The sequence below is a fragment of the Plutella xylostella genome, chromosome 10, assembly GCF_932276165.1.
Source record: "Plutella xylostella chromosome 10, ilPluXylo3.1, whole genome shotgun sequence".
Classification (NCBI taxonomy): Eukaryota; Metazoa; Arthropoda; class Insecta; order Lepidoptera; family Plutellidae; genus Plutella; species Plutella xylostella.
The window spans coordinates 6,483,297-6,510,248 of record NC_063990.1 but is presented as its reverse complement, the minus strand read 5'-3'; the positions used below and the strand labels follow the sequence as shown (position 1 = coordinate 6,510,248).

Genomic DNA, 26,952 nt, shown 5'->3' with positions numbered 1-26,952 from the left:
CTTCAAAAAAAGGAGGTTTTTTTTTTATATTTTTTTTATGTATGTTCACCGATTACTCCGCCGTTTATGAACCGATTTTGAAAATTCTTTTTTTGTTGTATTGGGTTAAGCTCCCAGGTGGTCCCATTTTTTTTTCAGAATTTTATCTCACCCCCAAGGGTGGGTAAAGGGGTAAAAACAGGGTATGAATTTCCATTTTGGGCACATATTAACCGATTCTAATGAAATTAAGAACGTAAATATAGTTCTTATAACAAAAAAATATGATGGTGACCTTGAGCTGATCTGATGATGGAAACGGAAGGCAGTCAGGGGAACTCCTCAACGGTTTATAGCAACTACATCGTGTTTAGGCTTGAATGATTCGTATTGATTAGTAGGACTTTTTGGTATCATTTGCAAATAAACTAAAAACTATTAAATAAAATAATAATTAAAAAAATTAAAAAACCGACTTCAAAAAACCACTAAAATGTAAGAAATAATTTAAGGTTTACACAAATTCTACTCGTATGAGACAGTACAAATATACCTAAGCAGGAACTGTTCTTTTTTGAAGTTGGTGCCATATTTCTTCAGATTACTTTGTCACCGCACCAACATCAAAAAAGAACAGTTCCTGCTTAGGTATATTTGTACTGTCTCATACGAGTAGAATTTGTGTAAACCTTAAATTATTTCTTACATTTTAGTGGTTTTTTGAAGTCGGTTTTTTAATTTTTTTAATTATTATTTTATAATTTATCGAGTTCCGAAAAAAATACTAACTGATGAATATTCATTTGAAAAGAATGCTCAATCCATCAGCCTGCCAATGACCAGTGGAAACAACAAACCCAGAACCATACACACATCAATTAAGGGCCCGTACAGGGTGACGTGCCGCGCCAATTTTGGGTTTTCAATGCTCTTCACACAGCACACGCAGTGACACGCACACATGTAAGTTTGCACAGTGGGTCAATAAACTTTTACTCGCCAACTTTATTGACAATTATATTCAAGTACATTTTGGGTGATTTTAGGGTAAGTAAGTATAATTCTTACTTACACTGGTAAGCACCAGGAAAGAGTAGAAATTAATAGGGGTGCCACTTTACTCTATACTCGGAACCCGATTAGCTTTCTCAAACAAATGTGGTATTTACTTGTAGAAAGGTAACTACAAGTATTAAAGTGTAGATAATAAGTTTCGGGCATCCTCCAGCCAACTGAACCCCGACGACAAAGCAAAGTAAATACATAGTGTCGCAAAAGGGCTATACTAAACCAAAAGGGGATGACTCAAGGGGTCATTCTGAATAACTTTTGTTCTACGAGATTTGCAAATTCGCGAAAAAAATATTCGTTTTCCATGGTAAAAAGTCACATGTCCAACAAAGTTTCTATGAAAAAGGTTTTTTTTTGTTAATTTCCAAAACTCGTAGAGCAAAAGTTCAGAATGACCCCCTATCTTACTCCTTTTTACCCGACTGCCGAAGGAGGAGGGTAATGTTTTTTGATTGTTTGTATGTATGTTTGTTTGTTCCCTCCTGTAGCCTAAACGGCTTGATAGATTTTGATGTATGAGGTATTGTTAGAAGCGTATTGATGGCGCGATGGTTATAGGCTATGTGACGTTCCATTAAAATGTACATAGCGCCCTCTAGAGGACATAACGTGATGATCGAAAAAATAATAATTCAACTTTGCCGCGTGAGGTATCAAATGAAAGGGCTTGATTTTCACATTAAAAAAATATGCATATTGAAGGTATTTAACCCTTAATTCACTTCCTGAGTCCCTGGGACTCACATCAAAATTTCAAAATTCAATAATTGTAACGTTTGAGCGTCTAGTTTCCCCCCCGTCTCAGTACCTTCCTGAAGGGTCATGGGCTAGGCAGTGGCGAGAGGACGTGCGCCGGCGCTACGTATTTGGTGAGTTATTGCGTCGAGTGAGTCCCACGGACTCATACAAGTGAATTATGCTATATTTATTTTATTAAATTTTTATTTTTGTATTAGAGCATACATTTTTGTTTTTTTATTTTTGGTTTGTATGTCTTTAAGAGTCAAAAAAACGTAAAAACATATATTTGTTACGAATATTTGATATTTTTGTAGAGGTTTTAAAATACCTCTGTTTTTTTAGGCTCATAAACTTAGTTTCTTTAATTTTGGATAGGATCTCAGAAGTCTGTCTAGTTTCGTTGCTTTTTTCTAGTGCATTAATAAGTACTAAATAACATTATTACATATTTTTTTGAAAATTATATGTTTTATTTGAGTAACCCACGCTTACAAAATATATGAGTCCCAGGGACTCATACAAGTGAATTAAGTTAGTAAATTTCACGAAGTGAATTAAGGGTTAAATAACAACACCAAAATTATTGAAATAAAAAATGATCATGAACTACCTACTGACGTAAAATTTCATAAAAGAAAAACAACTAAAAAGTTACAAATAAAAAAATACAATTATAAACAAACGAAAAACCCGACTGTATGCTAAAAACATGAAAACAAGTCCCAATGTTAATGGAAAGTATCGCAGGCGGGGACCAACTTGACCGCCACTCAAGGCCGTTTTCTAAGTAACATTCAGCTAAATGGTGAACCCTCTGCTGGTCCCCTGTCGAATAAATGTATCTTTATCTTCAAATCACGCCATCTATCGTTTGTTTTTTTTGTGGCTACTGTCTATAGAAGAAATTCCGTCATTGACAATTTTACGTTACGAATTTATTTTTATTTATTTTATTTTTATTTTTACATTTTCGTGGAGAACCAACAGCATTTTGTTAATAAATAATTATTACTTATGAACACATAACAACTTGATGCCATTAACAGAATGAACTTAGTAAACCCAGTAAACCTAACACATCCAGAGGAAAAATAAAATCTCTTTCTCTCTCTCTGAAAAACATACTTAATAGCCTAAACTCGATGCTTTTAGCTATTAACATCTTTGAAATAAAATTGAGCCACCACCGTGTTATGCCCTCATCAGATCCTCACGAGACCATACCTCAACCAGCACCAAGAGACTGTATTTTTGATCCCTAACCTAATGATCGTGCGTATTGTCATCACTTAGATCCATTCGCTCCTGCTCCTCATCAGACCTTTACGAGACTGTAATGTCACGAGAATATTGCACACTATCTAATTTAATTTAATGTATTGAATATACTGGAAGAATTATGCTTCCTCAATTTCAAATCAAATTATGTTGGTGTCATAAAAGTTGAAAAAGTGCAATGACAACCAATGTGCAGTGATTTTGTATCTGTACACGATAAGATCGCGAGCTGTCAGTGCTGCCTAAACCGACGTGACCCTTCTTTGGAGGCCAGCGGCCAACTGAGTCAAACGTCACTTGTGTTTATGATTTTATAACACAGAAAGCCGCCATAGATATTTGTATTAAGATTTGAGGGAAAAAAATTGCTCAAGTTTGGGATTAATTTACACAAAATAAGTGTGTGTTTATTAAAAAACAAGGTATTTAGCGCCTAGTCCAAGCCTTTAACTTTATAATATGATAAAAATCATATGAAATTTCTTAATAATTACGACACAGTTGTTACAATACGGGAGTGTGATTTTCTGGTTATTCGTCATATTCTGAATTTTATTTACAGTTATCCATAATCATTTACTTGAATTCGAATCATTCAGCACCTAGCTAGACTCTTCGGCTACCTGTGTGATTTTTTTCAAGGTTGTAGAGCATCGTTTACTACATAATTCTATGACAATGCCAACCCTCGATTCCCCCTTGCAGACCCTTAATCCTCAAAAAGCTCCGCGCGTCACGAAAAAACTCTAGAACAAATTATGTATATCTAAATATCTCAGTTCTGAATAAATGTGTCCATCGATTAGCAATAGGCAAGTAGATGGAGTAGTTAGTGGTGGGCACGAGCCGAGGCGCAGTAGTGGGGCTGTGGGAGGCTACGTGACCGCGCGCAGGCCGCGGCTAATGACATCTCTGATGATGCACTGGAACCGGCCCATCTAACTCATAATTTAACTCATTCCGAATATCAATTATATAATTTACGTCGGCTTGGCCCATTTTAGCTAAGTTATTGGGTTATTTGACTGTTATTGCGTTTCTCGTTGTTTATTGACAATTTGTTTTCCTTGAGAAAATAATCATAGCTATATAGTACGTAATTTGGGGGGTATTTCTGTGCTAATGTGCTATTAGTTAGAAGAAAATAAACGTAATTCATACGAGGAGGAATCTGGGATGCAAGCCTCCTTCCGAGTGAAATCTGTTCCTTAATACGTATACAGCACCCTGGGCAGTGAGTAACTGACGCTGGTCTGACTGGCCACTACTTACCTATATTCACACGGTGACAAATCCTAGCAAAAAGCTCTAATCTTTGTCACCGACAACACGATAAGAAGACAAATACTGTACCTAATACAGGTTTCTGGACTTGCGTACCGATTGGTTGTCATGCGAGAGGATCCATTAAATCACCCTGGGCAGTGAGTAACTGACGCTGGTCTGACTGGCCACTACTTACCTATATTCACACGGTGACAAATCCTAGCAAAAAGCTCTAATCTTTGTCACCGACAACACGATAAGAAGACAAATACTGTACCTAATACAGGTTTCTGGACTTGCGTACCGATTGGTTGTCATGCGAGAGGATCCATTAAATGAATTAGGTAGTAGTTACTTATATTATGTATACTTTCCCGGGAGCTTTATTATACTGAGATATTGATATCGATCAAAAATCATGCAATCCACATGATGCTTAAGTACCTAACTTGCCTACTGTAGGTATAGCATTACTGTGGTCGCTGGACGATTGTTGGATAATTATGATGATAAATAATAAATGAGATTAGTCTAGCTTACCACATACCTATCATACCTACCATTGTTGTAACACACTGTACATACATACACATAGCATAGCGAGGACCAATGTGACGTCATTTCATATCGAACGAGCGTAGTAAAGTTGATTATTTATCGTACCGGAAGGTCTTCCGCAGTCACTTCCTCTCTATGAGGATATCGAGGATACATAAGACGTCAGACGAAGCCATATCCCAAAGATAAGGATTTTCCTCCTTAGCGTCTTCATGTTGTTTCCCCCTATATCACTATAAGTTAATCCTAACTAATATTATAAATGCGAAAGTAACCGTGTATGTCTGTCTGTTACTCTTTCACTCCAAAACTACTGAACGGATTTAAATGAAATTTGGTATACATATGGTCTAGACCCTGAAAAAGAACAGAGGCTACTTTTTATCCCGGAATTCCCACAAGAAAACTCTTTAAGGCGAAACGAAGCTCGCGGGAACAGCTAGTCATTCTATGTTTATGAAAGAAATACGTCTATTATGGCAGTTCTCACACTGCCCCGCCTCACGCTACGTGATGAACGCAGGAACGCCCGTAGATGCGTTTTCTAGTGCGTAGGGAAATTCGTTATGCAATACCTGTTGATAATAATGTACCTATAACAGTTTCACTTTATGCCATTTAACACAATCGTCTACAATAATAAAAGCACAAGCTTCGTAAAAGTGCATTGATTACCTATTCAATATATTTTTTAAGCCTGCATGTATTCTTGTATAGGATCATCATTTCAAATGAGTCAAATAGAAATACTTAGTTTATTTCAGAGCATAGCGTACAATTACTGCCTACTGGAGACAAACACTACAGCTGGATTAGGCTTTACAATGTGGGAATAGGCTGCTCAGTGCTTTTTGCAATTTATCTCTAGGTAATCGAAAAAAGTTTTGTTTTTTTCTGTTATCTGAATACATCATAGATCTGTCAAAAGATTCATCACAGTTTTTGCTAGAAGCACCACTTTGAATATGAGAAAACGTAAACTTTAATAGTTTTCCACAAACTATCAAACCTGTACTAGTCCTTCTGAATACATTATCTGTGTGAAATCGTAAACTTTTATAGTTTAGTATAGACATACCTACAGGGTGCGCGAGCTCTCGGGGTGGCCCTTTTAATACACCCTCAGAAGTTTTAATGATAATAATAATACAATTGGAAGATTTGGAGTTTCAGGAGTTGAACACAACATGCTTGCTCCTGCGCATGGTATGCAGTAAGTTTAACGATCTGCAGCACTTGCTATGTGCAATACTCAGGCGCCACAATGCAAGTCTTGTTATTGCTATAATGCATGTGAGAATAACTAAATGAAAATTGGTAGTTTTTACTATGTTTTTTACGATAAATTATCCCAAAACATGGATACATATTTAAAAAATATAAGGCAGCCTTTAGGGTTTCCAAAATGTACAGTCAAATACGTGTCTAGCTGAGTTAGAGACCGGAGGTCTGTATAATATTATACTCGTCGAAATATAATAGGCCCGTTTGGACAGCTCCAAAATGTATGGGATGACAGCTGGTGTCAAACCTAAATCATGAAAAATCTAAACAATAAGCAACTTTTGGTGCTTTAAAAGTTCTTTTTTCTTTCGGCCGATAAATAATAAGCCAGATTATGTGTCTTCTTATGTATTTCATCAAGTAAATTAAGAGTAAATAGCAAATTTGTGTAGCTGTCCAAACGGGTCTATTATATTTCGACGACTATAGTAGTAAAGTGGTTATAATATACTTACCTCAAACCTCATATTTTATTATATTAAATATATGCATATAAGTCTAGGGTTTTCTCGTAAGAGAGACAAAGGTACTACGTAAATGTAAATTATCTTATAAATTGAAATTCTACAGAGGTTATAAACTGCAACTTGCATTCATTGTTTATTTATAATTTTGTAAAGCTGAGCATATTAAGTAGATGTATTGACGCAATCATTTAAGGGCCGTAACATGCGACTAATAATTACTAAGCCAAATATTAAAATACATGTTAAATATTTAAGAACTTTGTTTACCTTAGGTTCCAAACAGACGGAACACATTCAACTGCAAATTGTAGTTCAGCCGATAGGTATATTCTGTAACTTTTTGGTCGTTAGAAACCTGTGGTAGTTAAGATAAGATGGCGTTCATCTCGGGTGAACATGGAATTAAATGCTATTTTTGAGATCTCGCGTATAATGTCAAAGGCGAAATTTCTGACAATGAGTTGACGGGGAGCGGGGAGGGGAGGTTTTAAACGAAAATATATCTCGGGTTATAAGATCCAGGTCAGTGGGTAGGTGTACGCAATCGCACTGATATTTTTTTTCGCGAATTTTGAAATTCTGATTTCTGATTCGGGCTTAGATATAACATGCTGCACATGCTGGTTTTGGCTTAGTAGGTATACCCTTTTTGCAACACCCTGTTTAATCGTACTGATAATAGATATGCAACCAAATACCAATAGCAACCAAACGCGCAGGCCGATTTGCGATGTTCAGACGACTGCAATTGAACTGCTTTCTTTCCTATTTCCTTTAAGTTCTATTTCAGTCGTATGAGTTGCAATTAAACTGCAACTGATTTGCAATTTAAATGCAGTCCGTCTGTCTAGAGCCTTAGGAGAGGCTTATAAAGTTCCATAAGTTAATTTTTTTATTGCAAAGTATTGTATTTTGAAGTAGCTAACTTATAAAAACGTTAACACTAAAGTATCTCTTTCAATATAATAAAGTATCAGTTAGCACATCTGTAACCTTCAATAAACTTCGATAAATATTGATTGAAGAAAGTGTGAATTAATCTGAGTGAATTCGGTATTGTAGTGTTCAATACCACACTTGGACGCTAAAACTGAGGCTGTGGTTAACATGCGCCCAACACACGAGCACCGATAGGTGTGCGGTATTTTGTATCCATAGTCATATACGTTCCAAATGTTCTGCTATCTATTCAGTCTAGAGCTTTTACGAAAAATCTATACGGAGAGCGCTGCGTGTTTTACAATTTCAGTCCTTCATAATGGTTATCTGTTGGATAAATGCCGTGCTGTTACTCTCTGAAATTAGGTTTTATAAAGGCAGCATGACTTCGATCACACTGACAACTTTTACTCAGTCACGGTGAAACAGCAAATTAAAGTGATAGCAATACTGCAGTCGCCTGTCATTGTCAGCATAACAGGAATAGTGCGTTGCTAGTACTGGACATGGACGATGCGCACACGCAGCCTCGAGTCACGTGACCGCCCATTGACGTCAATGATGACCTCTGTCTGAGGTAACTACTACAAAGAGGGGGCAATACACGAACCTACTAGATACTCTACCACTCGCATCCTGTAATGGTTTATGGAAAAACTCGTGTGGTTTCTGCGATACAAATCCAGGATTGACCCCTTGATTGGCCGCTTTGAGCAACGTTTGCACCGCGTTGCCCACACATGTGGCCTTATCTTGCCTGACCACATTATCAGGCTGGTTAAAGTGGCTAAATATATATTTAGCTGTACTTATATTATTGGTTCAACCTTCGACATATTATGCTCGAATCGATTCATACCAAATAATCATAAAAATCCTGAGGTAAGAAGTAAAAATATAATGAAGACCCTCAAATCTCTTGATAAACCTTTTTATGATCAAAACTACCACTGTTCTGAGCTTGGCATATAAGTACATTTTACATCATTTACGGTTCGTAAAGTACTTCTATTCCTACTTTGTTAGGTACAGACAGATGATGATGTTTAAATTATGCTAAGCATATAACTTAAACTAATAAAAATGTGACTGATATGTCAACAGGGATCAAATTATTATAATTTATTTGGCAAGCACGTTTGCCTCGCGGGCTTGTCGCAGGTGACAATAACGAATACAGGGAAATAAAAAGAAATGTCCAGAGTAAAAGTCACCGGCGCGTGCGCAGGGCCGCGTGACTAGATGCCATCAGTATTAAATAATGATAATCACCACTTTTTAAACTTTCATCATGTTCATTCTGCGTCTTGCGGCAGGCAGGCCAACATGTGACATCTTCAAGGAGATGGAATACATTAGAATCACATGCTCTGGAATGCATTTCTAATCAGTGGCTTTTAATGGGGGCATTTGCTTTTGCACATTCGCTACAAAAACAGTTTCATTCGATTTTACTTTGAATGTTTGATTCCTATCCTTCCTTATGTCCGCTCCTTACCCGCTGGTATTTTAAAAACCGGCCAAGTGCGAGTCGGGCTCGCGCACAAAGGGTTCCGTAGCAACAATAACTTAACCAAAATTACAGTTAAATCAACCTATCTCAAAAACTATAAGAGATACTTTGATCAAACCAAAAATCGTTGAAAGAGTTAATTAGCATGCATCACCTCTATTTTTTTTAGAATTTTATACCCCGTAGTTATAAAAATAGAGGGGGGGGGACATACTTTTTACGACTTTGAGAGCTGATATCTCAAAAACCGTTCACTTTAAGAAAAATGTTTTTTAGAAAACTTTATATCATTTTAAAAGACCTTTCCATTGATACCCCACACGGGTATGTACATCGAAAAAAAAAATTTCATCCCTCAGTTACATGTATGGGGGGCCCCACCCCCAATTCTTTTTTTTACTATTTAGTGTCATATTTTTGTAGCGGTTCATACAACACATATTCCCATCAAATTTCATCACTGTAGTACTTATAGTTTCCGAGTAAATCGGCTGTGACAGACGGACAGACGGACAGACGGACATGACGAAACTATAAGGGTTCCGTTTTTGCCATTTTGGCTACGGAACCCTAAAAAGGTTCCACTGAGAAAAACACCAAATTACTCATAAACGGAAAAGGCTAGCCTAATGCCGCCTTCTGGAACATTGAATTTTATTTACCAAAGCATATAACCAACAAAAAACGGAAATATTTTGTACAAACTTTTAATTAAATGTCAGAAAAAATTGGGGTCGTTTGGTTTCAGCATTTTGTGAGTGGAACTTTTTCATTGCCCGTGATTGTATATCAGGTACACCTAATACACGTCTGCCTTCCATGTAATGGCGTACGTTGGTATTGGTATAATACAAGGCGTGAGTGTTAAAATATGAGAGTATCATGATGACCGAATGGGGTTAGTGACCCTAACTGCTATGCCGAAGGTCCTGCTGGGTTCGATTCCCGGCCGGGGCAGATTATGTGCCAGATGTTTAACCTACGACTAGATAAAATTTCAATATATATACATCATATTTTCTGGTCTAAGATATACATATATTATGGCACCAGAGTGCTTTACGCACTCTCGATAATCTCGGTACTGATTATGAGAGTTTATAGACTACTATTATACAATAAAATTAGAGATTAGATAAATATTCAGATAAAATACCATAACGCTGGCCAATTTTGACGTCAGAAAAATACAGGGTGTTAACTAGAATACGTTTGAGCGGGAAATGGGGGTTAGTATTAGTCTAACCAAGCACGTTTCTAAGAAAAAAAACATCAGAATCTCGAATATTTATGTTTAAAGTCTAAAGTAAAGTGGAAAGTTTTACCTTAATCAAAAACATGGTCACCCTACACAAACACATAACCAATGAGACATTCGATTGCAAAAGAACACACACTGTAAATTTGTTATCAACTTCACTTTTCATAATTTATTTGATGTAACTATGATTGTAATTAATTACACAGTAGGTAATAACAATTATTAAATAAAATTGAAATTATTCATGGTGATTAATGACATACTAATCAACAATTAAACAGCTGATTGTCATAAAGTTTGATAGATCGTACATAATATAATTTATGACTTTCTAGGAGCTCAGAACAATAATTAAACCTTTTTACTCAGAATAAGGTAAGCGTTTAGTATTCACCCTTGATACTTACCACATTTTATTTTTCTTTTATTACCTAAAGATGCGTACAGACCGGCCCAACGAACGTCCACCGATGGACATTTATCATACATAATACAGGGGCAGATTGAGCAACGAAGGTCAACAAAACCCGTTCGTTGGCGTTCGTTTGGCCGGTCTGTATGCAGCTAAAGTTAAAAGACCACAATGCATAACAGGATGATAATAGGGTCTACTTCAATGACGAATTGGTTTACTTACACTCGCTCATCTCGATTTGTGTTGTGTACTTGCGATTGAGACGTCTTTGATGACGAATAGTACGGAAATCCTCATAATAAGTATGGCCTCACTTTAAATACCAGTAGAATAATAACAATCTCGCGTATCATAACCATCGAGTATTTATGATAGTCATTACCTTCTCTGTGGATCTAGTCTGTCAGTCAGTCATTGTTGTTTACTTGTTTACAATCATTTTTTACAATTATTACCTAAAAAGGAAAAGGTACCTACAATTCTATCTTTTGATTACCAAGCCTTGTTCCTCATTTCGTTTTATGTTGTGCTGTGCTGTGAATACGTGTGACCTATGTTATGAAGCATAAAATGAAAATTTTCTGTATTCATAAAAGATAATTGTGTATCAATAAAGTGATACTTATGGAGTAAAATGAAATGTCTACAATGGATTGGGTACTATTCTATTCTATTCTATTCTCTGTGGGGGTGTAAGTACCTGCACCTGGCTCTCTCGAATGGAACCTTTGTGCATATCCCCAAGGTCTAAACTGCCTTCCTAAGCTTGGACCATTTCCACACCACGCTGGTCCACTGCGGGTTGGTGGGTTCACATATCTAGATGTGCTAGATCTAGATATGCAGGTTTCCTCACGATGTTTTCCTTCACCGTAAGAGCGATGGTATACATTGTACTTAAGTTAAAAGAACTCATTGGTACATGTCAGCGCCGGGATCGAACCCGCATCTCTGGCGTGAGAAGCGGGCGCTTACCCGACTGAGCTACCACCGCTCACTTTGAGTACCCAAAATCTCGGTAGGTACCTTGACGATGTGGCTCCACGAGTGTGGTGCAGATGCACGCATACTTTTTTATTGACCTTGGCTTTGAATTGTTTGGCCTTGATCTTGGCTTTCAAGTTCATGGTCATTCTGTCAAACGTACCTAAACCTGAATAGGGTGACTATGAAATTTTAAAATGTACTAAATAAAACTGTTTTATGTTGGTCAGCTTAAAGCAAATAAAATACGTTTTTTAATGTCTTATCGTGTTCAGTATCATCAGCTGTATCTACCATTTCCCGCTCCAACGCAATTAAGTTAACACCCTGTATATTAGAATTTGGAAAAAATTAAAAGCTCTGGAACTAAAGAGACAGATAAGAAGGTTCCTTCGTCGAGCCTTCAGAATCATTTCATTGCCCCTTCCTAGATCAGGTTCAGCGTTCTCAAAACACATTCAGTGATGTAAACGTATTGCCAAATATCACATACCAGAAAAAACTGAAATATACCGCTTCTTATTTCTCGGCTCGTCTCACCACAAGCAAATTTCACATGCACGTGACGAATCAAATAAGAAATGCGAATTTCCCTAGGCTTGCGTCAATAATCCATAGTTCATCAGTTGATTCGATTAAAATATGGAGATTGGTGTATACATTTTTCATACGGATTCATGTAGTCTGTGAGGATAGAGGCTGGTAATGGGTTGGCATTCGTGATGAGGTTTGCTTGATGACGGTCGGGAGCGTTGATCCGGCCGTCCGGACGCGACCACTCTCACGTGCCCGGGGCTACGGTCACACGAAAAACACCTACCTATGTTCCACACAGATACCTACGAGGTTTTTCACCGTTTTTCAATACACACACAGGTACAAGGGCACCTACTAATGGACTTTGCGGAGTGGCAAGGTGCACGCAGAAACTAATTATTTATATCAGCAGTGTTTATTATCTTTGGTCCCAATGCAATAGTCTATTGCCATTGTTCTCGCACCTCACATAGGTACGTAAAGGGACCTGGAAGAGACCGGGTCTGATTGTACCAGTTTTCGGACCATCAAGTTAATTTAGGTAGAAGCTGAAAGCTTTCCATCTTGTCCATGTTATCATGTAACACTCCAAACTCAGCTAACTAGCAAATTATTTCATTTCAATTATATTTTTAAAACTCGTAGGTACTCGGTTTACCTACTGCTTTATGCCGTCGAAGAAGATGTTGATGTTACCCATATTGTTACAATGCCTCTCTTACTCTCTCTTACACGAATGTTTTTCTATGGTTTAACTTGTACCGCCACGCCATCAATAAGAGTGGACCCATGTTAAAAATCGTTATTGAAATCTTACTCTAATTTTATGTGTTAGTTCTGGTTCCTATGTAAAAAAATATTTTTATTAAGTAAATTTCCTACAAAAATAGTTGCAAATTAAGAGATTTCTAAACATGGTTTCAGGTACTTGGTGTTATGTTACAGAGTTTATTTTAATGTAAATACCTACATTTGTTTATTATAGAACTTACCTACATAGTTTAAACATGAGTTAGATAGGATTTTGGAAATAGAAAATTTCGCTCATATTGCCTTTATCTGAAATAATTTGAAAGCATTGAATGTCAAGTCACGTGTCACGTGTGATATCTATTTTTGTCTGGTGTTATGCAATGACCTTACATGTGTAGGAATATACCAGGGTTATGAGATAGAGGTCTTTAAGTTATGCCATACCAATACCACTGCAGTATGTATAATTGTATATGGTTGAATCTTATCAGAAAAAAAATGATCCTAACTGAAATTCAATTGTGTCTCATTACGCCACTTTTGCGCTTATAGCTTCATGAAATGGGTAAGAATTTGTTTGATCACACTAGATATAGCGCACAAAAGAGATATTATTCCAGATCTCTAAAACAATTTTTAATGTAAAAAAAATCAAGTAACTATAGTAAAAATAGTTTACAAATCCCAAATTACACAACATACTTTTTACTTATTACCACCATCGTACGGAATAATTAATTTGTCAATCTTTAATCTTACTTTGGGAAAGAGACAAAATGTCAGTAACCCGAAAGAAAAGATTTTTGCCCAAACCGGCGCATGAGCAACCGCTACATTTATTCATGTCAGTTCCTACTACTAGAATGTTTTATAGTAAATAAATAAAATATTTTACAGAACACGTTCACGTGTAACTTTAGCTCGTGACTTTTGAAAGCTCTCTCAATCTTTTACAATATTACAATAGGCAGCAATGGTTTTTAAATATCATACATTAGGAATGAAGTCACGTTTTTTTCAGCAATCGATCGAGTAGAAAGGAAATCTCTCGAATAATGTTTGTGAACTATTTTCATGTCGGCAATTAAAGCAGCACGTGAGATATTCGCCGCGAGTAAGGCCGCCTGCCCACTGCACGAATAACTAGGAGACTGCAAGGACTGCTAGCTAGTGTTTGGCCATCAATGAGGCGTTTGTTAAAAAAAAAAAAAGTTCCTTTTTGGAGAAATAGATGGCGTTGTCTGGGGTTGTACCAACTTTCAAACCCTCAGAACACACTCAGATCACAATATGTTATTCTGTGAGGCTAACGAAATGTGAAAGTGACGTAGGTAGGTAGAATTGTAGTATTATTTTCTCTATGATGTCGATGTCACTGTTGCTTCAGCGTTCAGTGCGATTGTGCGTACAGCCGTTCTTTTCAAGTTTTCTCAGGCACACATTCTCATCTTGTCTTGTAAGTATTTCTTTGGGATCTTATTTAGGATCATACAATAAATAAAAATAGAAAATCAGTTCTCGCACGCAGCACCCGTTCAAACGGCGCGCATAGAGAAAAGAACACTACGTGACGGCGCGGGTAGAACTATTCGCAGAATACTTAGCACTATCCCAAGCCACATGCAGTCTGAGCCTCGGAAGGATGGCTCGCGCTACCACCCGACATTTAATCACAAATAGTGAGTTCTTATTCTGAGTTTAGTACTCTTTGCTCTCTATGTAATTTTTGACAGTTGGTACACTGCGTTTTCACGCCATCTATCGGCTTACCCAAAAGCTCAACTGACAGCTGTCAAGGAAAACGGCTCATAGAAAAAGAAACTGTCAAATTATTGATCATTAATTGTCTACGAGTACTACTACCTGTCTTTGGGGAGGTTAATGATGTGAGCTTATTATCTACAATCCAAACAGTTCAATAGTATTTCAGCTCGCTACGCGTGCTTGGAGCTTCATTGGGGTAGACGGTGGTGTAAGTGTAGTGTACTTGCAGTCTAAAGTGGCAGGCACAGTTTATCGAGTATGAGGTTGGAACACCCCAGTGTCCGCGTATTCCTATCGTTTAATCTGTCAACATTGACCCAAAATTGTACAACGTCACTTAAAAAATTGCACCTTTTTGGTTTCAGTCATCTAAAATAACTCAGCGGTGCACTAGTGATCCTTGACATGTGACGCCGCCAGTGGAGGCGCGCCCTAAGCGTCTATTCAACGATGCAGTTGAGAGCTCGTTGCGGGCGCGGTCACCCTGGCGCTGGTCACTCACCCACTAGGCTCGTGTGACGTACGTCACTCGCTCCTAGAGTCGTCACTTTCAATGAAATGCTGATGGAAATGAGCCGCATTTTCCACCGCTTTGTGTCTAAACTGCGCATTTGTGCTACTGAAATATGATACTAATGATAGGTGTTGTTATTTTAATTATGCTAACAGACGCGGTAATAGATACCTCCATCTATTTTGTTAGTGTCTGTTAGTTTCTTTTGAAGCATAATAATTGAACTCCTGAGAGGAAGATAGTACTTAGACAAAATGATATTACCTCTATTAAAATATTCATGTCACTGCTGTTATGTTGGTTACAGGCGCGGATCCAGACCCTAACATAGGTGATGGGCAAGTCCAAAAAACTGAATTTGCCTCGCCTTGAGGTACTGATAGCTGTTTTTTGTCGTTGTTGTAGTGATCATATTATGATGTGCACAGTGCATTTTTTTCAAATAAGTACTTAATTCAAAACTGTAAAACATACTTACAGTTTTTGTAAATTTTTACAGACAAATCTCTGTGTTAAGGCAAAAATTACAATACAACGAAAACAACTAGACTAAATTCGTATTTAAATGTGGCTGACTTTACTTATAGACAAAATAGTTTTTTAGATACCTAGGTACAGCTATTTATAAGAAAGGCATTTTTTTGATAAAACCTTCAAATTTCCATAATTTTGACCCAAATACCGACAGAAGGCAAAAGTTTATATAAGTTTGGTTGGACGTTTGTAAATCTTTTACGAGAAAACCGATGTAGATAACTGACATCCTGAACTTAAATTCAGGCTACTTTTTATTGCGAAATACCCAAGAGAAAACTTTTTTCGACGAAGCGAAGCAATCAGGAATTAAGACTAGTTACTAATTTAAGACAAGTTTACTATATAATTTTTTAGGGTTCCGTAGTTTACTAGGAGTCCTTATAGTTTCGTCATGTCTGTCCGTCTGTCCTGGCTCGTTCTCCGCCGTCTCAAAAAAAACGACTTACCCCATCGTATAGGGTATCGTTAAAAAGGTTTCTTTAAATACAACATAAATTGCCTTGAAACCATGTGCATAAAACCCCACAGTCTCCAGATATATCAATACAAAATGAAAATTAGAGCGTCCCCCCTTAACTTTTGAAATAGTATGCTGAAAAAAATGTGCTGTATACCTCCTAGTAAGTACTTTCAACGAAAACTATAGCGGACTCTGTCTCATACATAGTTATTTTTATAGAACTCGACCAACTTAATTATGACGTGCAGTTGTCCTAACTAAAGGATAACTAATGTATGGAATTATTTTTTTTTCGGTCTAAAAAAATAATGAAAGACGTGTCTCTTAGGGCTACGGAACCCTTTCATGCGTGTGTCCGACACGCTCTTGGCCGGTTTTTTAAAATACTTATAGGTTTTGTTTGGGATCCTTCAACAAACAATAATGTAACAATACTTATATGACAATAAGTACGTAAAACGTGCAAAATTTCAACTATGGCCTAGGTATTTCCTACTAGGTTTTTTTATTATTCTGGTTATTTTGCAGCCATAACTACTCACGATCATTTAAAAAAGTGCCGCAATTTTTTTGATCCTACCTATAAATTGTTAATATCCTAACAAATTTGCACAACTCGTTTAATTTTGTTATTATTTTTTCCTCAAACGCACTCCAGGGGGTCAAAATTGGGGAAATATAAAAAAACTAAAATTCTGGGCGTTTTTCCAAAAAAGGCGGTTTTTTAAATAACGAAACTACCTATTGACTAATCGAGATCAAACTTGTCTCGTTGTGCCCATACGTAAATAGTGACTTTGGCCGTAAGCTGTAACACAGACTCTTGAAGACATGACAGAAAATTTTATAGCTTTCCAGGAAATCATCTCATGACTATAAAATAAACCATTTGATAAAATAACTAAATTATAAAATCCCGTGGTTTTATATGGCAAGTCATTTAGGTGATGGGCATGCCCACCTTGCCCATATGGGTGGATCCGCGCCTGGTTGGTTAGTCAATAAATTTCCAAATATTGTATTTACATTTCGGGGGTATTCCCAACACTCTGTTGGTCACATATTTGAGTAATGCTATTTGATTGTCAACTTGTTGGATTGCCTGAAGCACACATTATGAGTAGATAGGTACACTTTTTATAAGTGTTACCTATATCTATGTTATTTATGATAATTTGGTACCCGCATGCCTACTCAAAGTTAGGTACTTAGAAATAATGTAGGAAATTTTCCAACAATAGGTATATTAACGCATCTCATATTGCACTTCAGCCCTGAAACATTTTTTATTACCATTCCAACAACTTTTCATTACCATCCCAACATTAGTATTTGTAGTTACCGAACTCAGTATCCAATTACCTTGGTGCGATTATCATGAATAATGTCTGCGATATTTATAGCGAGCGGGTATACAAATATTGTATTGTTTTCTGACGTTGCCGTTATAATTAAAACTGTAATATTTTAGGTGATGGTGATGATAGGAAGGATTACATTCTTTGTAATTCTTACTGTGTCTATAAAGTACGCACCGAAAATGGCTGGAAGGAAACCATGTTTTCAGATTTCAATAGTTATGTACTACGTAGGTAAGTGTTAGTGACCGATAACGAGGTATTTAACTTACGTGGGTAAGTAGGTATTGGAAATAACATTTTGCAATATGAAAACGAAAAAAAAATTATAGAAAAATTCAAGGTTACATACTTAAATACTAAAATATAGTGTAGGTTGTCAGAATAAATTGCTTAGGAAACAGATGGTCTGTGTCCTGTTCAGTATATCACTATCAATCGTGTTCTTATACCTAGTACCTAGTAGGTCTTGAAAACTAGGTCCAAACTCCTTTTATGTAATCGTGAGAACGTGATACAATGTGCAGTAAACATTATAGTCCTTATAGTTACGATTAAATTAAATAAGAACTAGCTTCGTAATCTATACCTACATACGCCTTACTTAAAAATTATTACCTTATGTAGCTGTCTGGCTATAGCGACACTCACTTCTCATACAGTAATGAGGGCTTTTCACCAAAGACAAAAAGTGGCCAAGTACGAGTTAAACTGTAACCGCATATCGGTTATGCTAGAGAGGTAACACATTATTTCAATGTAAATAAAATTAAAGCTATGTTTGTAGTTTGCAAAGATGTTCGATTGTTCGAAAAGATGTCCTGGGTAATAATCAAATCCTATATAGTCTTTGCGCTGTAGATAATATTATACATTCGCGAGCAATGAAAAATTTCTATTAGCTTTATGATGCCGTCTGCAATATTGAAGTACATTTACAGTCCATCAGAATATAACCACCTAAAAACTTAAATATTGATTCAAAATTTTAAAATAAATGTTTTTAAAAATTGGGGCCTTTTGGTGTCGGTATTTTGTGAGTGGAACTTTTTGCATTGTGTGTAAGTATTTATATTTAAGTAGCGTAAGTATTTAGTGTAAGTAGCCTATGTAGTAGACAAGACATAATACATATGTACCCTCAAATTCATAGACCGTATGTATTTTAAATTTACAACAAGGTTAAAATTGACACTAAAACACACGAATTTTTACTCTTTACGTCAGTCAAAAATATGAAATTCGTATAACACACCGTCAACTCTAAACCTATTGTAAAGTGCCAAAAAGCTCTTTGAATTTGGGAGATAGTACCTATCTAGATCTACCTACATCATGTACTCAATGTACATACATACAAATCTGAACTACTGATAATGGAGATTAATTATAATTTTATTAATTAGCACTCACCTTCGTTTTCGTAGCAAGTCTTTCTCTTCGGAAAATTCTTTTTCCGTTTTTGAACTGTAAATAAAACAATACTTGGTGAATATTTCAATTTTCGCAAAGAAAATTACACACATACACATATGCACTCACGACTCGACTGTAATCCCCGAAGGCGTAGTCAGAGGTGGCTCGTAAGCGAGTCACCCCCTTTTCGCAGCACATTTCTACTCACGTAATAGGTTGCGAACCATATCGCCGTTTTGGAATAAGTACAATGCACTTAGGATACACATCTAGAATCTAGATGTGAAGGTTTCCTCATGATGTTTTCCATCACCGTAAGTGTAAGAGCACGTGGTATTATTGTACTTAAACTCCTTAATTGAAAACACAATTCAAAGAATTCATTGGTACAGGCCAGGATTTGATCCCGAAGAAAATTATAAGAAATCATATTGATAAGGTGTATTCATTTCCGAGTACCTACATAGCTTTTACCCGGGCACTTATTATTTGCACATCCCGTGTAGGGCGAGAAGACAATAAGTATCGAATATACCTAGCACCGCATTGGGCTATCAAAATGTGTCTGTCACTGTGCAAAGTACACTCACAAGCAATGTAAAGTAAATAAAAATGTTTTATTTAGATTAAAATATTTTTGTTTAAGAACAATTTGGTGTTTTTGTCACTGAAACTTTTTCATTGATTGTGAGTGCGTTTTAATAAAGTTGTTAAAACTTACAGCACATCTGAAGCAGCTGAGTAAAGTGGCGGGGCGACTGTCGGACGCAGCGGCCGCGCACTCCCGGCTCTCGCAACCATCTTCAGCTGACGTTACCACCTGGCAATGCGTACAAAATAATAAGCTAAAGAACATTTTGGGTCCTTTGGATCACAGAGTACACATTAGTTACTATGTAGCGGTGTACCTACTCGTAGTGTACCTACATACGTATATCAACCTGGTCAAGGTTTGTTTCACTGAAGCATTAGGCACCTAATGCTCGAAAATGTCTTTCTTCCTTCCTTTCGAAATCAGTATCCTGGTTGTAAACTGAATCTCCTGTCAGCCGATCGAAAGGTTTATAGGTACCTACAAATCTTTAGCCATAGAGCATTGGTTCATCCATACCATACGCTGTTACTAATTGACCGAAATCGATATTGTGTGCGTTTCCCTACTCAAAAGACCCTTTGGGCAAGTATTCAAGGAACATTTTAACACTCATTTCATGAGGAGATATTTTATTCATGTTTGATGCAAAATGAAAGGCGTCTGAAATATGTTTATCATAAAAAGAATATAAGTAGAAAGCAGCTCACGTTGTCCCGCACGCTATCGGAGAGTTTCAACTTAACATGGGCTCAGGTTGATAACCAATATATGATTTCATTAGAGTCCGTGAAAACATGAAATATGGGCCGCCATGTATTATTCAAAAACATTTGCCTTTTAGAGTAGACGGCGTTGATTCACATTAATTTTGTTTATCATTCAGCCAGCTACTGTAACTAATGGTAGTAGGTGGTGGTGGTAAGTGGTAAGTACTACTAAGTACATCATTTATATTGTGACTACATGGACTGGTACCTACATTATATTCAAGTTCGCAGAGAGCCTTCGTGGGTGGCGGGTGTTGCCGGTAGCCCATAATTTATTAATAGATAATAATTGTTAGATAATAAAAAAGAACGGGAATTAAGGACTCATAAAGGTTTCATATGTATAGGTCTTATACCTTTTACCACCAAAAAAAATTGCGTTCAATATGCTATACTTAATCATATTCAACATCATCTAAATCATCAACCAATAATCTTTCACAACTTCACATAATAGGCGCCAGTCCCAAGTAGCACATCAATCATTTTGCTGGATTAGTTTCGGTAGACGGTAGACTGAGAGTTTCGGGAAATTAAGCAAGGAATAAATTCGCTGCAACCTTTAAATAACTCGTTTAAATAATTATGTAGGTATCTATAAGTACCTAATCTATCCATAGTCATAAAATACAAAAGGAACAGGAAGTCAATTCGACGAGACAATTACACTTTGCAGTGTCATAAACACAAAGAACTCATTGTCCGCGGTTTAATTATTAAACTCTGTAAGCAACATGCACCAAATGTTTCTGCTCGTAATAAAATAATCGACTGTTGTGCTGCTGAAGGTCGTTTTGATTGTGACGATGACTTCTGAGTTCTGACAGATTTCTCAAAAAATATGTGAAAGCTCAATATGTCCACATATTATGAGCGTTCATCTTTTTTTATGGGGAGTCCTTCCATAAAGCTAGGCCTAGCATTCGACCATGACCATCGTCGCCTAGTTTAATAGGCTGAACTTTATACACTCACGCAATGAAAAGGTTCCACTGAGAAAAACACCAAATTACTCCTAAACGGAAAAAGTTAACTTAATGACACCAATTCTGCAACATTGAAGTTCATTTAACTAAGCATCAGTATTATTACCTACTAAAAACAATAATATTTTGTTCAAATGTTTGAAAAAATTGGGTTCGTTTGGTGTCGGCGTTTTGTGAGTGGAACTTTTTCATTGCCCGTGAGTGTATTAATTTTTGATTAAGTAAGTAGTAAGTACATGATTTGAACACACACATGTAGGTAAGTATATAATTTGAATTCAATTTGATTGAATGACTCAGCGGGAAGGTCAGGTTCAACGCTGGGCGCCGGCGGCGGCGACTCGACGAGGCCCGAACTCCCAGAGTGTCGCATGAGTTAAGGGCCCGTACAGGGTGACGTGCCGCGCCAATTTTGGGTTTTCAATGCTCTTCACACAGCACACGCAGTGACACGCACACATGTTAGTTTGCACAGTGGGTCGATAAACTTTTACTCGCCAACTTTATTGACAATTATGTTCAAGTTCATTTTGGGTGATTTTAGGGTAAGTAAGTATAATTCTTACTTACACTGGTAGGCACCAGGAAAGAGTAGAAATTAATAGGGGTGCCACTTTTCTCCATACTCGGAACCCGATTAGATTTCTAAACAAATGTGGTATTTACTTGTAGAAAGGTAACTACAGGTATTAAAGTGTAGATAATAAGTTATACTAAGGTATACTAAGCCGAAAGGGGATGACCCAAGGGGTCATTCTGAACAACTTTAGTTCTACGAGTTTTGCAAAAACGCGAAAAAAAAATCGTTTTCCATGGTAAAAAGTCACGTGTCAACAAAGTTTCCATGATAAAGCTTTTTTTAGTTAATTTTTAAAACTCGTAGAACAAAAGTTCAGAATCAGTCTCACTTGTTTTAACCCGACTGCCGAAGGAGGAGAGTAATGTTTTTTGATTGTATGTATGTATGTTTGTAAGTATATTTTTTGGTGGCTGAATAATATTTTTTCATATTTTTAGAGTTTCGTACCTCAAAAGGAAAAAAGCAACCGTTATAAGATCTCTTTGTTGTCCGTCTGTCTGACTGACTGTCTGTCACTGCCCTTTTTCTCAGAAACGGGTAAAGATATCAAGCTGATATTTCGCATAGATATGAGGAGTACCCAAAAAAAATTGGGGTACTCCCATACAAGTAAATTGGGGCTGATATTTTTTCCGGTTATTTTGATGGTGTAGGTAGGGTATCGTTGAATAGGTCTTTTAATATAATAGGTATAAAAAAAGGTTAAAATATAATTATTTGGCTTTTACCCTTAAATTTGGGTACCACACCATAGACAAATCCTAATTTAAAAAATGATTTCAATAGATGGCGTGATTTTATGTTGGGTAACTCAGAATAAGAAGTGATGATATCTCAGAATAATAATGGTTAATGGTGCTATTCCGCTGAGCATCGAAACCGGTGGGACGCTACTGAAAAGTGGTCATGGAAATGCACCAGGTAGACCCTGCTCCTAGAACAAGGCATGAGTTTGTGATTTGTGTGCGTGAAAAGCGAGGATGGAAACTTTGAATATTTTCTTGATTTTTTTATTATTGATGCAATAACCCACCGTTACTGAGTTACCCACCGAAGTCACCCCGTGGCAGGTTGACTAGATAGGTACTTTTGCAAATCACGCCATATATCGTTGTTTTTATTAGTGGCTACTGTCTATAGAAGAAATTCCGTCATTGACAATTTTACGTTACGAATGAATTTAGTAAACCCAGTAAACCTAACTTATCCAGAGGAAACCTAAAATATCTTTCTCTCTCTCTTTGAAAAACATACTTAATAGCCCAAACTCGATTCTATTCTATTCTCTGTGGGGGTGTAAGTACCTGCACCTGGCTCTCTCGAGTGGAACCTTTGTGCATATCCCCAAGGTCTAAACTGCCTTCCTAAGCTTGAACCATTTCCCACCACGCTGGTCCACTGCGGGTTGGTGGGTTCACATATCTAGATGTGCTAAATCTAGATATGCAGGTTTCCTCACGATGTTTTCCTTCACCGTTAGAGCGATGGTATACATTGTACTTAAGTTAAAAGAACTCATTGGTACATGTCAGCGCCGTGATTCGAACCCGCATCTCTTGCGTGAGAAGCGGGCGCTTACCCGACTGAGCTACCATCGCGCCCAAACTCGATGCTTTTAGCTATTAAATCTTTGAAATAAAATTCAGTCACCTCCGTGTTACTGCCCTCATCAGATCCTCACGAGACCATGCCTCAACCAGCACCATGAGACTGTGTTTTTGAATCCTAACCTAATGTTCGTGCGTATTGTCATCACTTAGATCCATTCGCTATATTCCTGCTCCTATATTCCTATTCCTTCATCAGACCTTTACGAGACTGTAATGTCACGAGAATATTGCACACTATCTAATTTAATTTAATGTATTGAATATACTGGAAGAATTATGCTTCCTTAATTTCAAATCAAATTATGTTGGTGTCATAAAAGTTGAAAAAGTGCAATGACAACCAATGTGCAGTGATTTTGTATCTGTACACGATAAGATCGCGAGCTGTCAGTGCTGCCTAAACCGACGTGACCCTTCTTTGGAGGCCAGCGGCCAACTGAGTCAAACGTCACTTGTGTTTATGATTTTATAACACAGAAAACCGCCATAGATATTTGTATGAAGATTTGAGGGAAAAAAATTGCTCAAGTTTGGGATTAATTTACACAAAATAGGTGTGTGTTTATTAAAAAACAAGGTATTTAGCGCCTAGTCCAAGCATTTATCTTTATAATTTGATAAGAATCATATGAAAATTCTTGATAATTACGACACAGTTGTTACAATACGGGAGTGTGATTTACTGGGTTTTCGTAATTAATTTACAGTTATCCATAAGCATTTACTTAAATTCGAATGATTCAGCACCTAGCTAGACTCTTCGGCTACCTGTGTGATTTTTTTCAAGGCTGTAGAGCATCATTTACTACATAATTCTATGACAATGCCAACCCTCGATTGCCTATTGCTGACCCTTAACAATGGACGTCGCGCTATTAAGTTCACACCAGCTTTATTAGCATATCCTTTTGCTGTGCTCCTAAGTAAACAAGTAGGTAGGTATGTCTCTGTAGGCAACAGAGCGATAAGCTTTGCCAACCACAAACTGTGACATTCCTCGGTGTATACGATTGGAAGTTTGTAACACGATTTGATCGTGACGAGTTTAAATTGAATTGTTGTTGGCAAGTAAAAAATAAATAATTATCTACTTAATGCTCGGGACTGAAAGCTTTAAAGTTAAGCTAAGAGACACTTTAAAAGCTTGCGAGTCGTGGCCGTGAATTTGTATAACTTATGTGGGTGAGGGGTTTGTGCGTTATCGCGTCTTTATCAGAACGAATGTCAAGATATCTATAACCAACTTATTATTACTTAATATATTGAATCGTACGATTTACCTAACATAAACAAACCTAGTTAGGTAGCTATGTAATCAAAAGTTATCAAATCGACATATTCAAATGTTATGCATAGAATAATTGGTAAAACACACATAGTTTATAAAGTAAATTTACAGAGATAAAACATTATTTACACACGAGATTAGTATTCCTTAACTCTGCGGACCGACGTCACTAACCAAGTGATTGACCTTGAGGCGAGGAAACAAAGCATCTGCTTCCACATTCTGTAACATGTGGACGTATTGCGCCTACTTAATTAAGCGAGGTCGCGAAACGAACGCAAAAAAACATGAATTAAAAACCAAACATTATCTTATCAGTGAGAGTTTAATGAATATGAGAGCACGGCCGCTGCTCGCAATGCAAATATTGATCGATGGAGTTGAATGTACTGGATGCAGTGTGCAGTGTGATGTCAGTAGCGGGTGTGGGGGTACTCACGGGGGCGGGGGTGTAGACGGCGGAGTAGGTCTCCGGAGGGAAGCAGTAGCGCGGCGCGGCGGTCGCCATGGCTGGCGGGGTCGGGCAGGCGCGCTCCACGCCGTGCCGGCGCCCGCGTCCACACGCACACACTGCCGCCCGCACGAGGATTATCGCTCTTTACACCGATAATGAGTAATGCAAACTGAGCACCGAACGAACCGTATTGGCCGCCTCGGTACACGCCTCCCGGCCGGCGACTGTCGCGCTATCGCTGACCACTCGATATGTCTCGCGAATCCACTCAAGGAAAGCAACATTTATTTTGACATACTGTTATTAACTTATTAAATACGACAACAAGTTGCGGGTAGTGTTGTTTCGTGAACAATATCCGCCTGTCAATAATACTTATGTCGAGTTCAAAAAGAACCAATTTCGCAGTTTCCACTGACGTGAAGACAATGAATGTAGCTGTCAGCTGTTCTAAATAATGCAGACGCAAAACAAAACAAAGTAACTGCGTGCGTAACCGTGTAAAAGTTATCGCTAAATTATCACCAACAATATAATTAACTATAATAGATAACACCCATATAACATTTCTCAATTCTATGAAGTAGGCTCATTAGCATGGCAATGGCGTTTTATAAAATACAAGTAAGTACAAATCATCTCCCATAAAATGATATAAAGTAACGAATAGGTGCTAGAATGTAGATACAAATACCTACCTTGCTAATGACACAGCAAAAATCTTTCTGAGATTGGATTTTTTAAACCCTACGTAAGTTGAGAAAATCCAATGTAAGAGAAGGAACAACTATAACAGTTTCTACAGAGGCCGTCACCCCGCAAAGCATTCTTTCGAAGCGATCTATCACCGACAGTTGTATGGCTTGGTTTTCCCAAAAACAAATAATACTTACCTGAACATGTACATCACATGTAAGTACATAGTTCACTCGTGTTTGTCTAAAGGTTTTTACGTCAATGTGACAATGAAACGCATAAGAGTATATAAAAAAACGCTTTTATTTTCAAATTAATTTGAGATCATAATAAATAACGTAACAACTACGTGGCGAAACGACGTCGTCGTTGAGTTAGTAAACAGTAGTAAAAACTTTATTATTGTGTAAATGAGCCCTCCATAATGAACATAAATGTGTGAACTGCTGCTTGCACGTCACAAGATGCCACCTCCATTGTGTGGCACTAGAAAAATAACAATAATCCACGTTGTTTGTGCATCCGCTAGGCAATACGTTCTCTCAGACTTATTAGATCTCCATATCATAACGGAATTATACAATTAAGTAAATTTATTTCATTGCAATTCCTGGATAAGTAATTAAATTAATTATTAACAGTTAATTTTACTAAGGTCGTTTTAATTACAAATCAGGTGTACGAAATGAGCTTCCTCTAGAGGCTTTAATTAAGCTAAAGCTATGCGCCAACGTATTACTCCAAATACGCCCAGCACATCTAGGACAGTATAGTTATCCTTTCGATAATAGTGAGAAATACTATACATTAGCGCCTGCGACTAACGAGCAAACTATATTTCGTTCTTGTCACATCACTCAAACCAAATAAATAACTACAAA

At 37.1% G+C, this 26,952-nt stretch overlaps 1 protein-coding gene across 1 annotated transcript in view; it reads right to left on the bottom strand.

Annotated features, from left to right (window-relative positions):
• Positions 1-25,602, bottom strand: part of LOC119693749 (inositol-trisphosphate 3-kinase homolog) — a 77,822-nt gene extending 52,220 nt beyond the window's left edge. Inside the window, exons 1-3 of the mRNA XM_038118159.2 lie at positions 25,361-25,602; positions 19,817-19,915; positions 19,093-19,146 (exon numbers count right to left, since the gene is read on the bottom strand). Coding sequence (XP_037974087.2) covers positions 19,093-19,146; positions 19,817-19,915; positions 25,361-25,429 — 222 coding nt within the window. The 5' untranslated portion in view covers positions 25,430-25,602. The remainder of the gene's footprint in view (positions 1-19,092; positions 19,147-19,816; positions 19,916-25,360) is intronic.
• Positions 25,603-26,952: the final 1,350 nt, after the last annotated feature.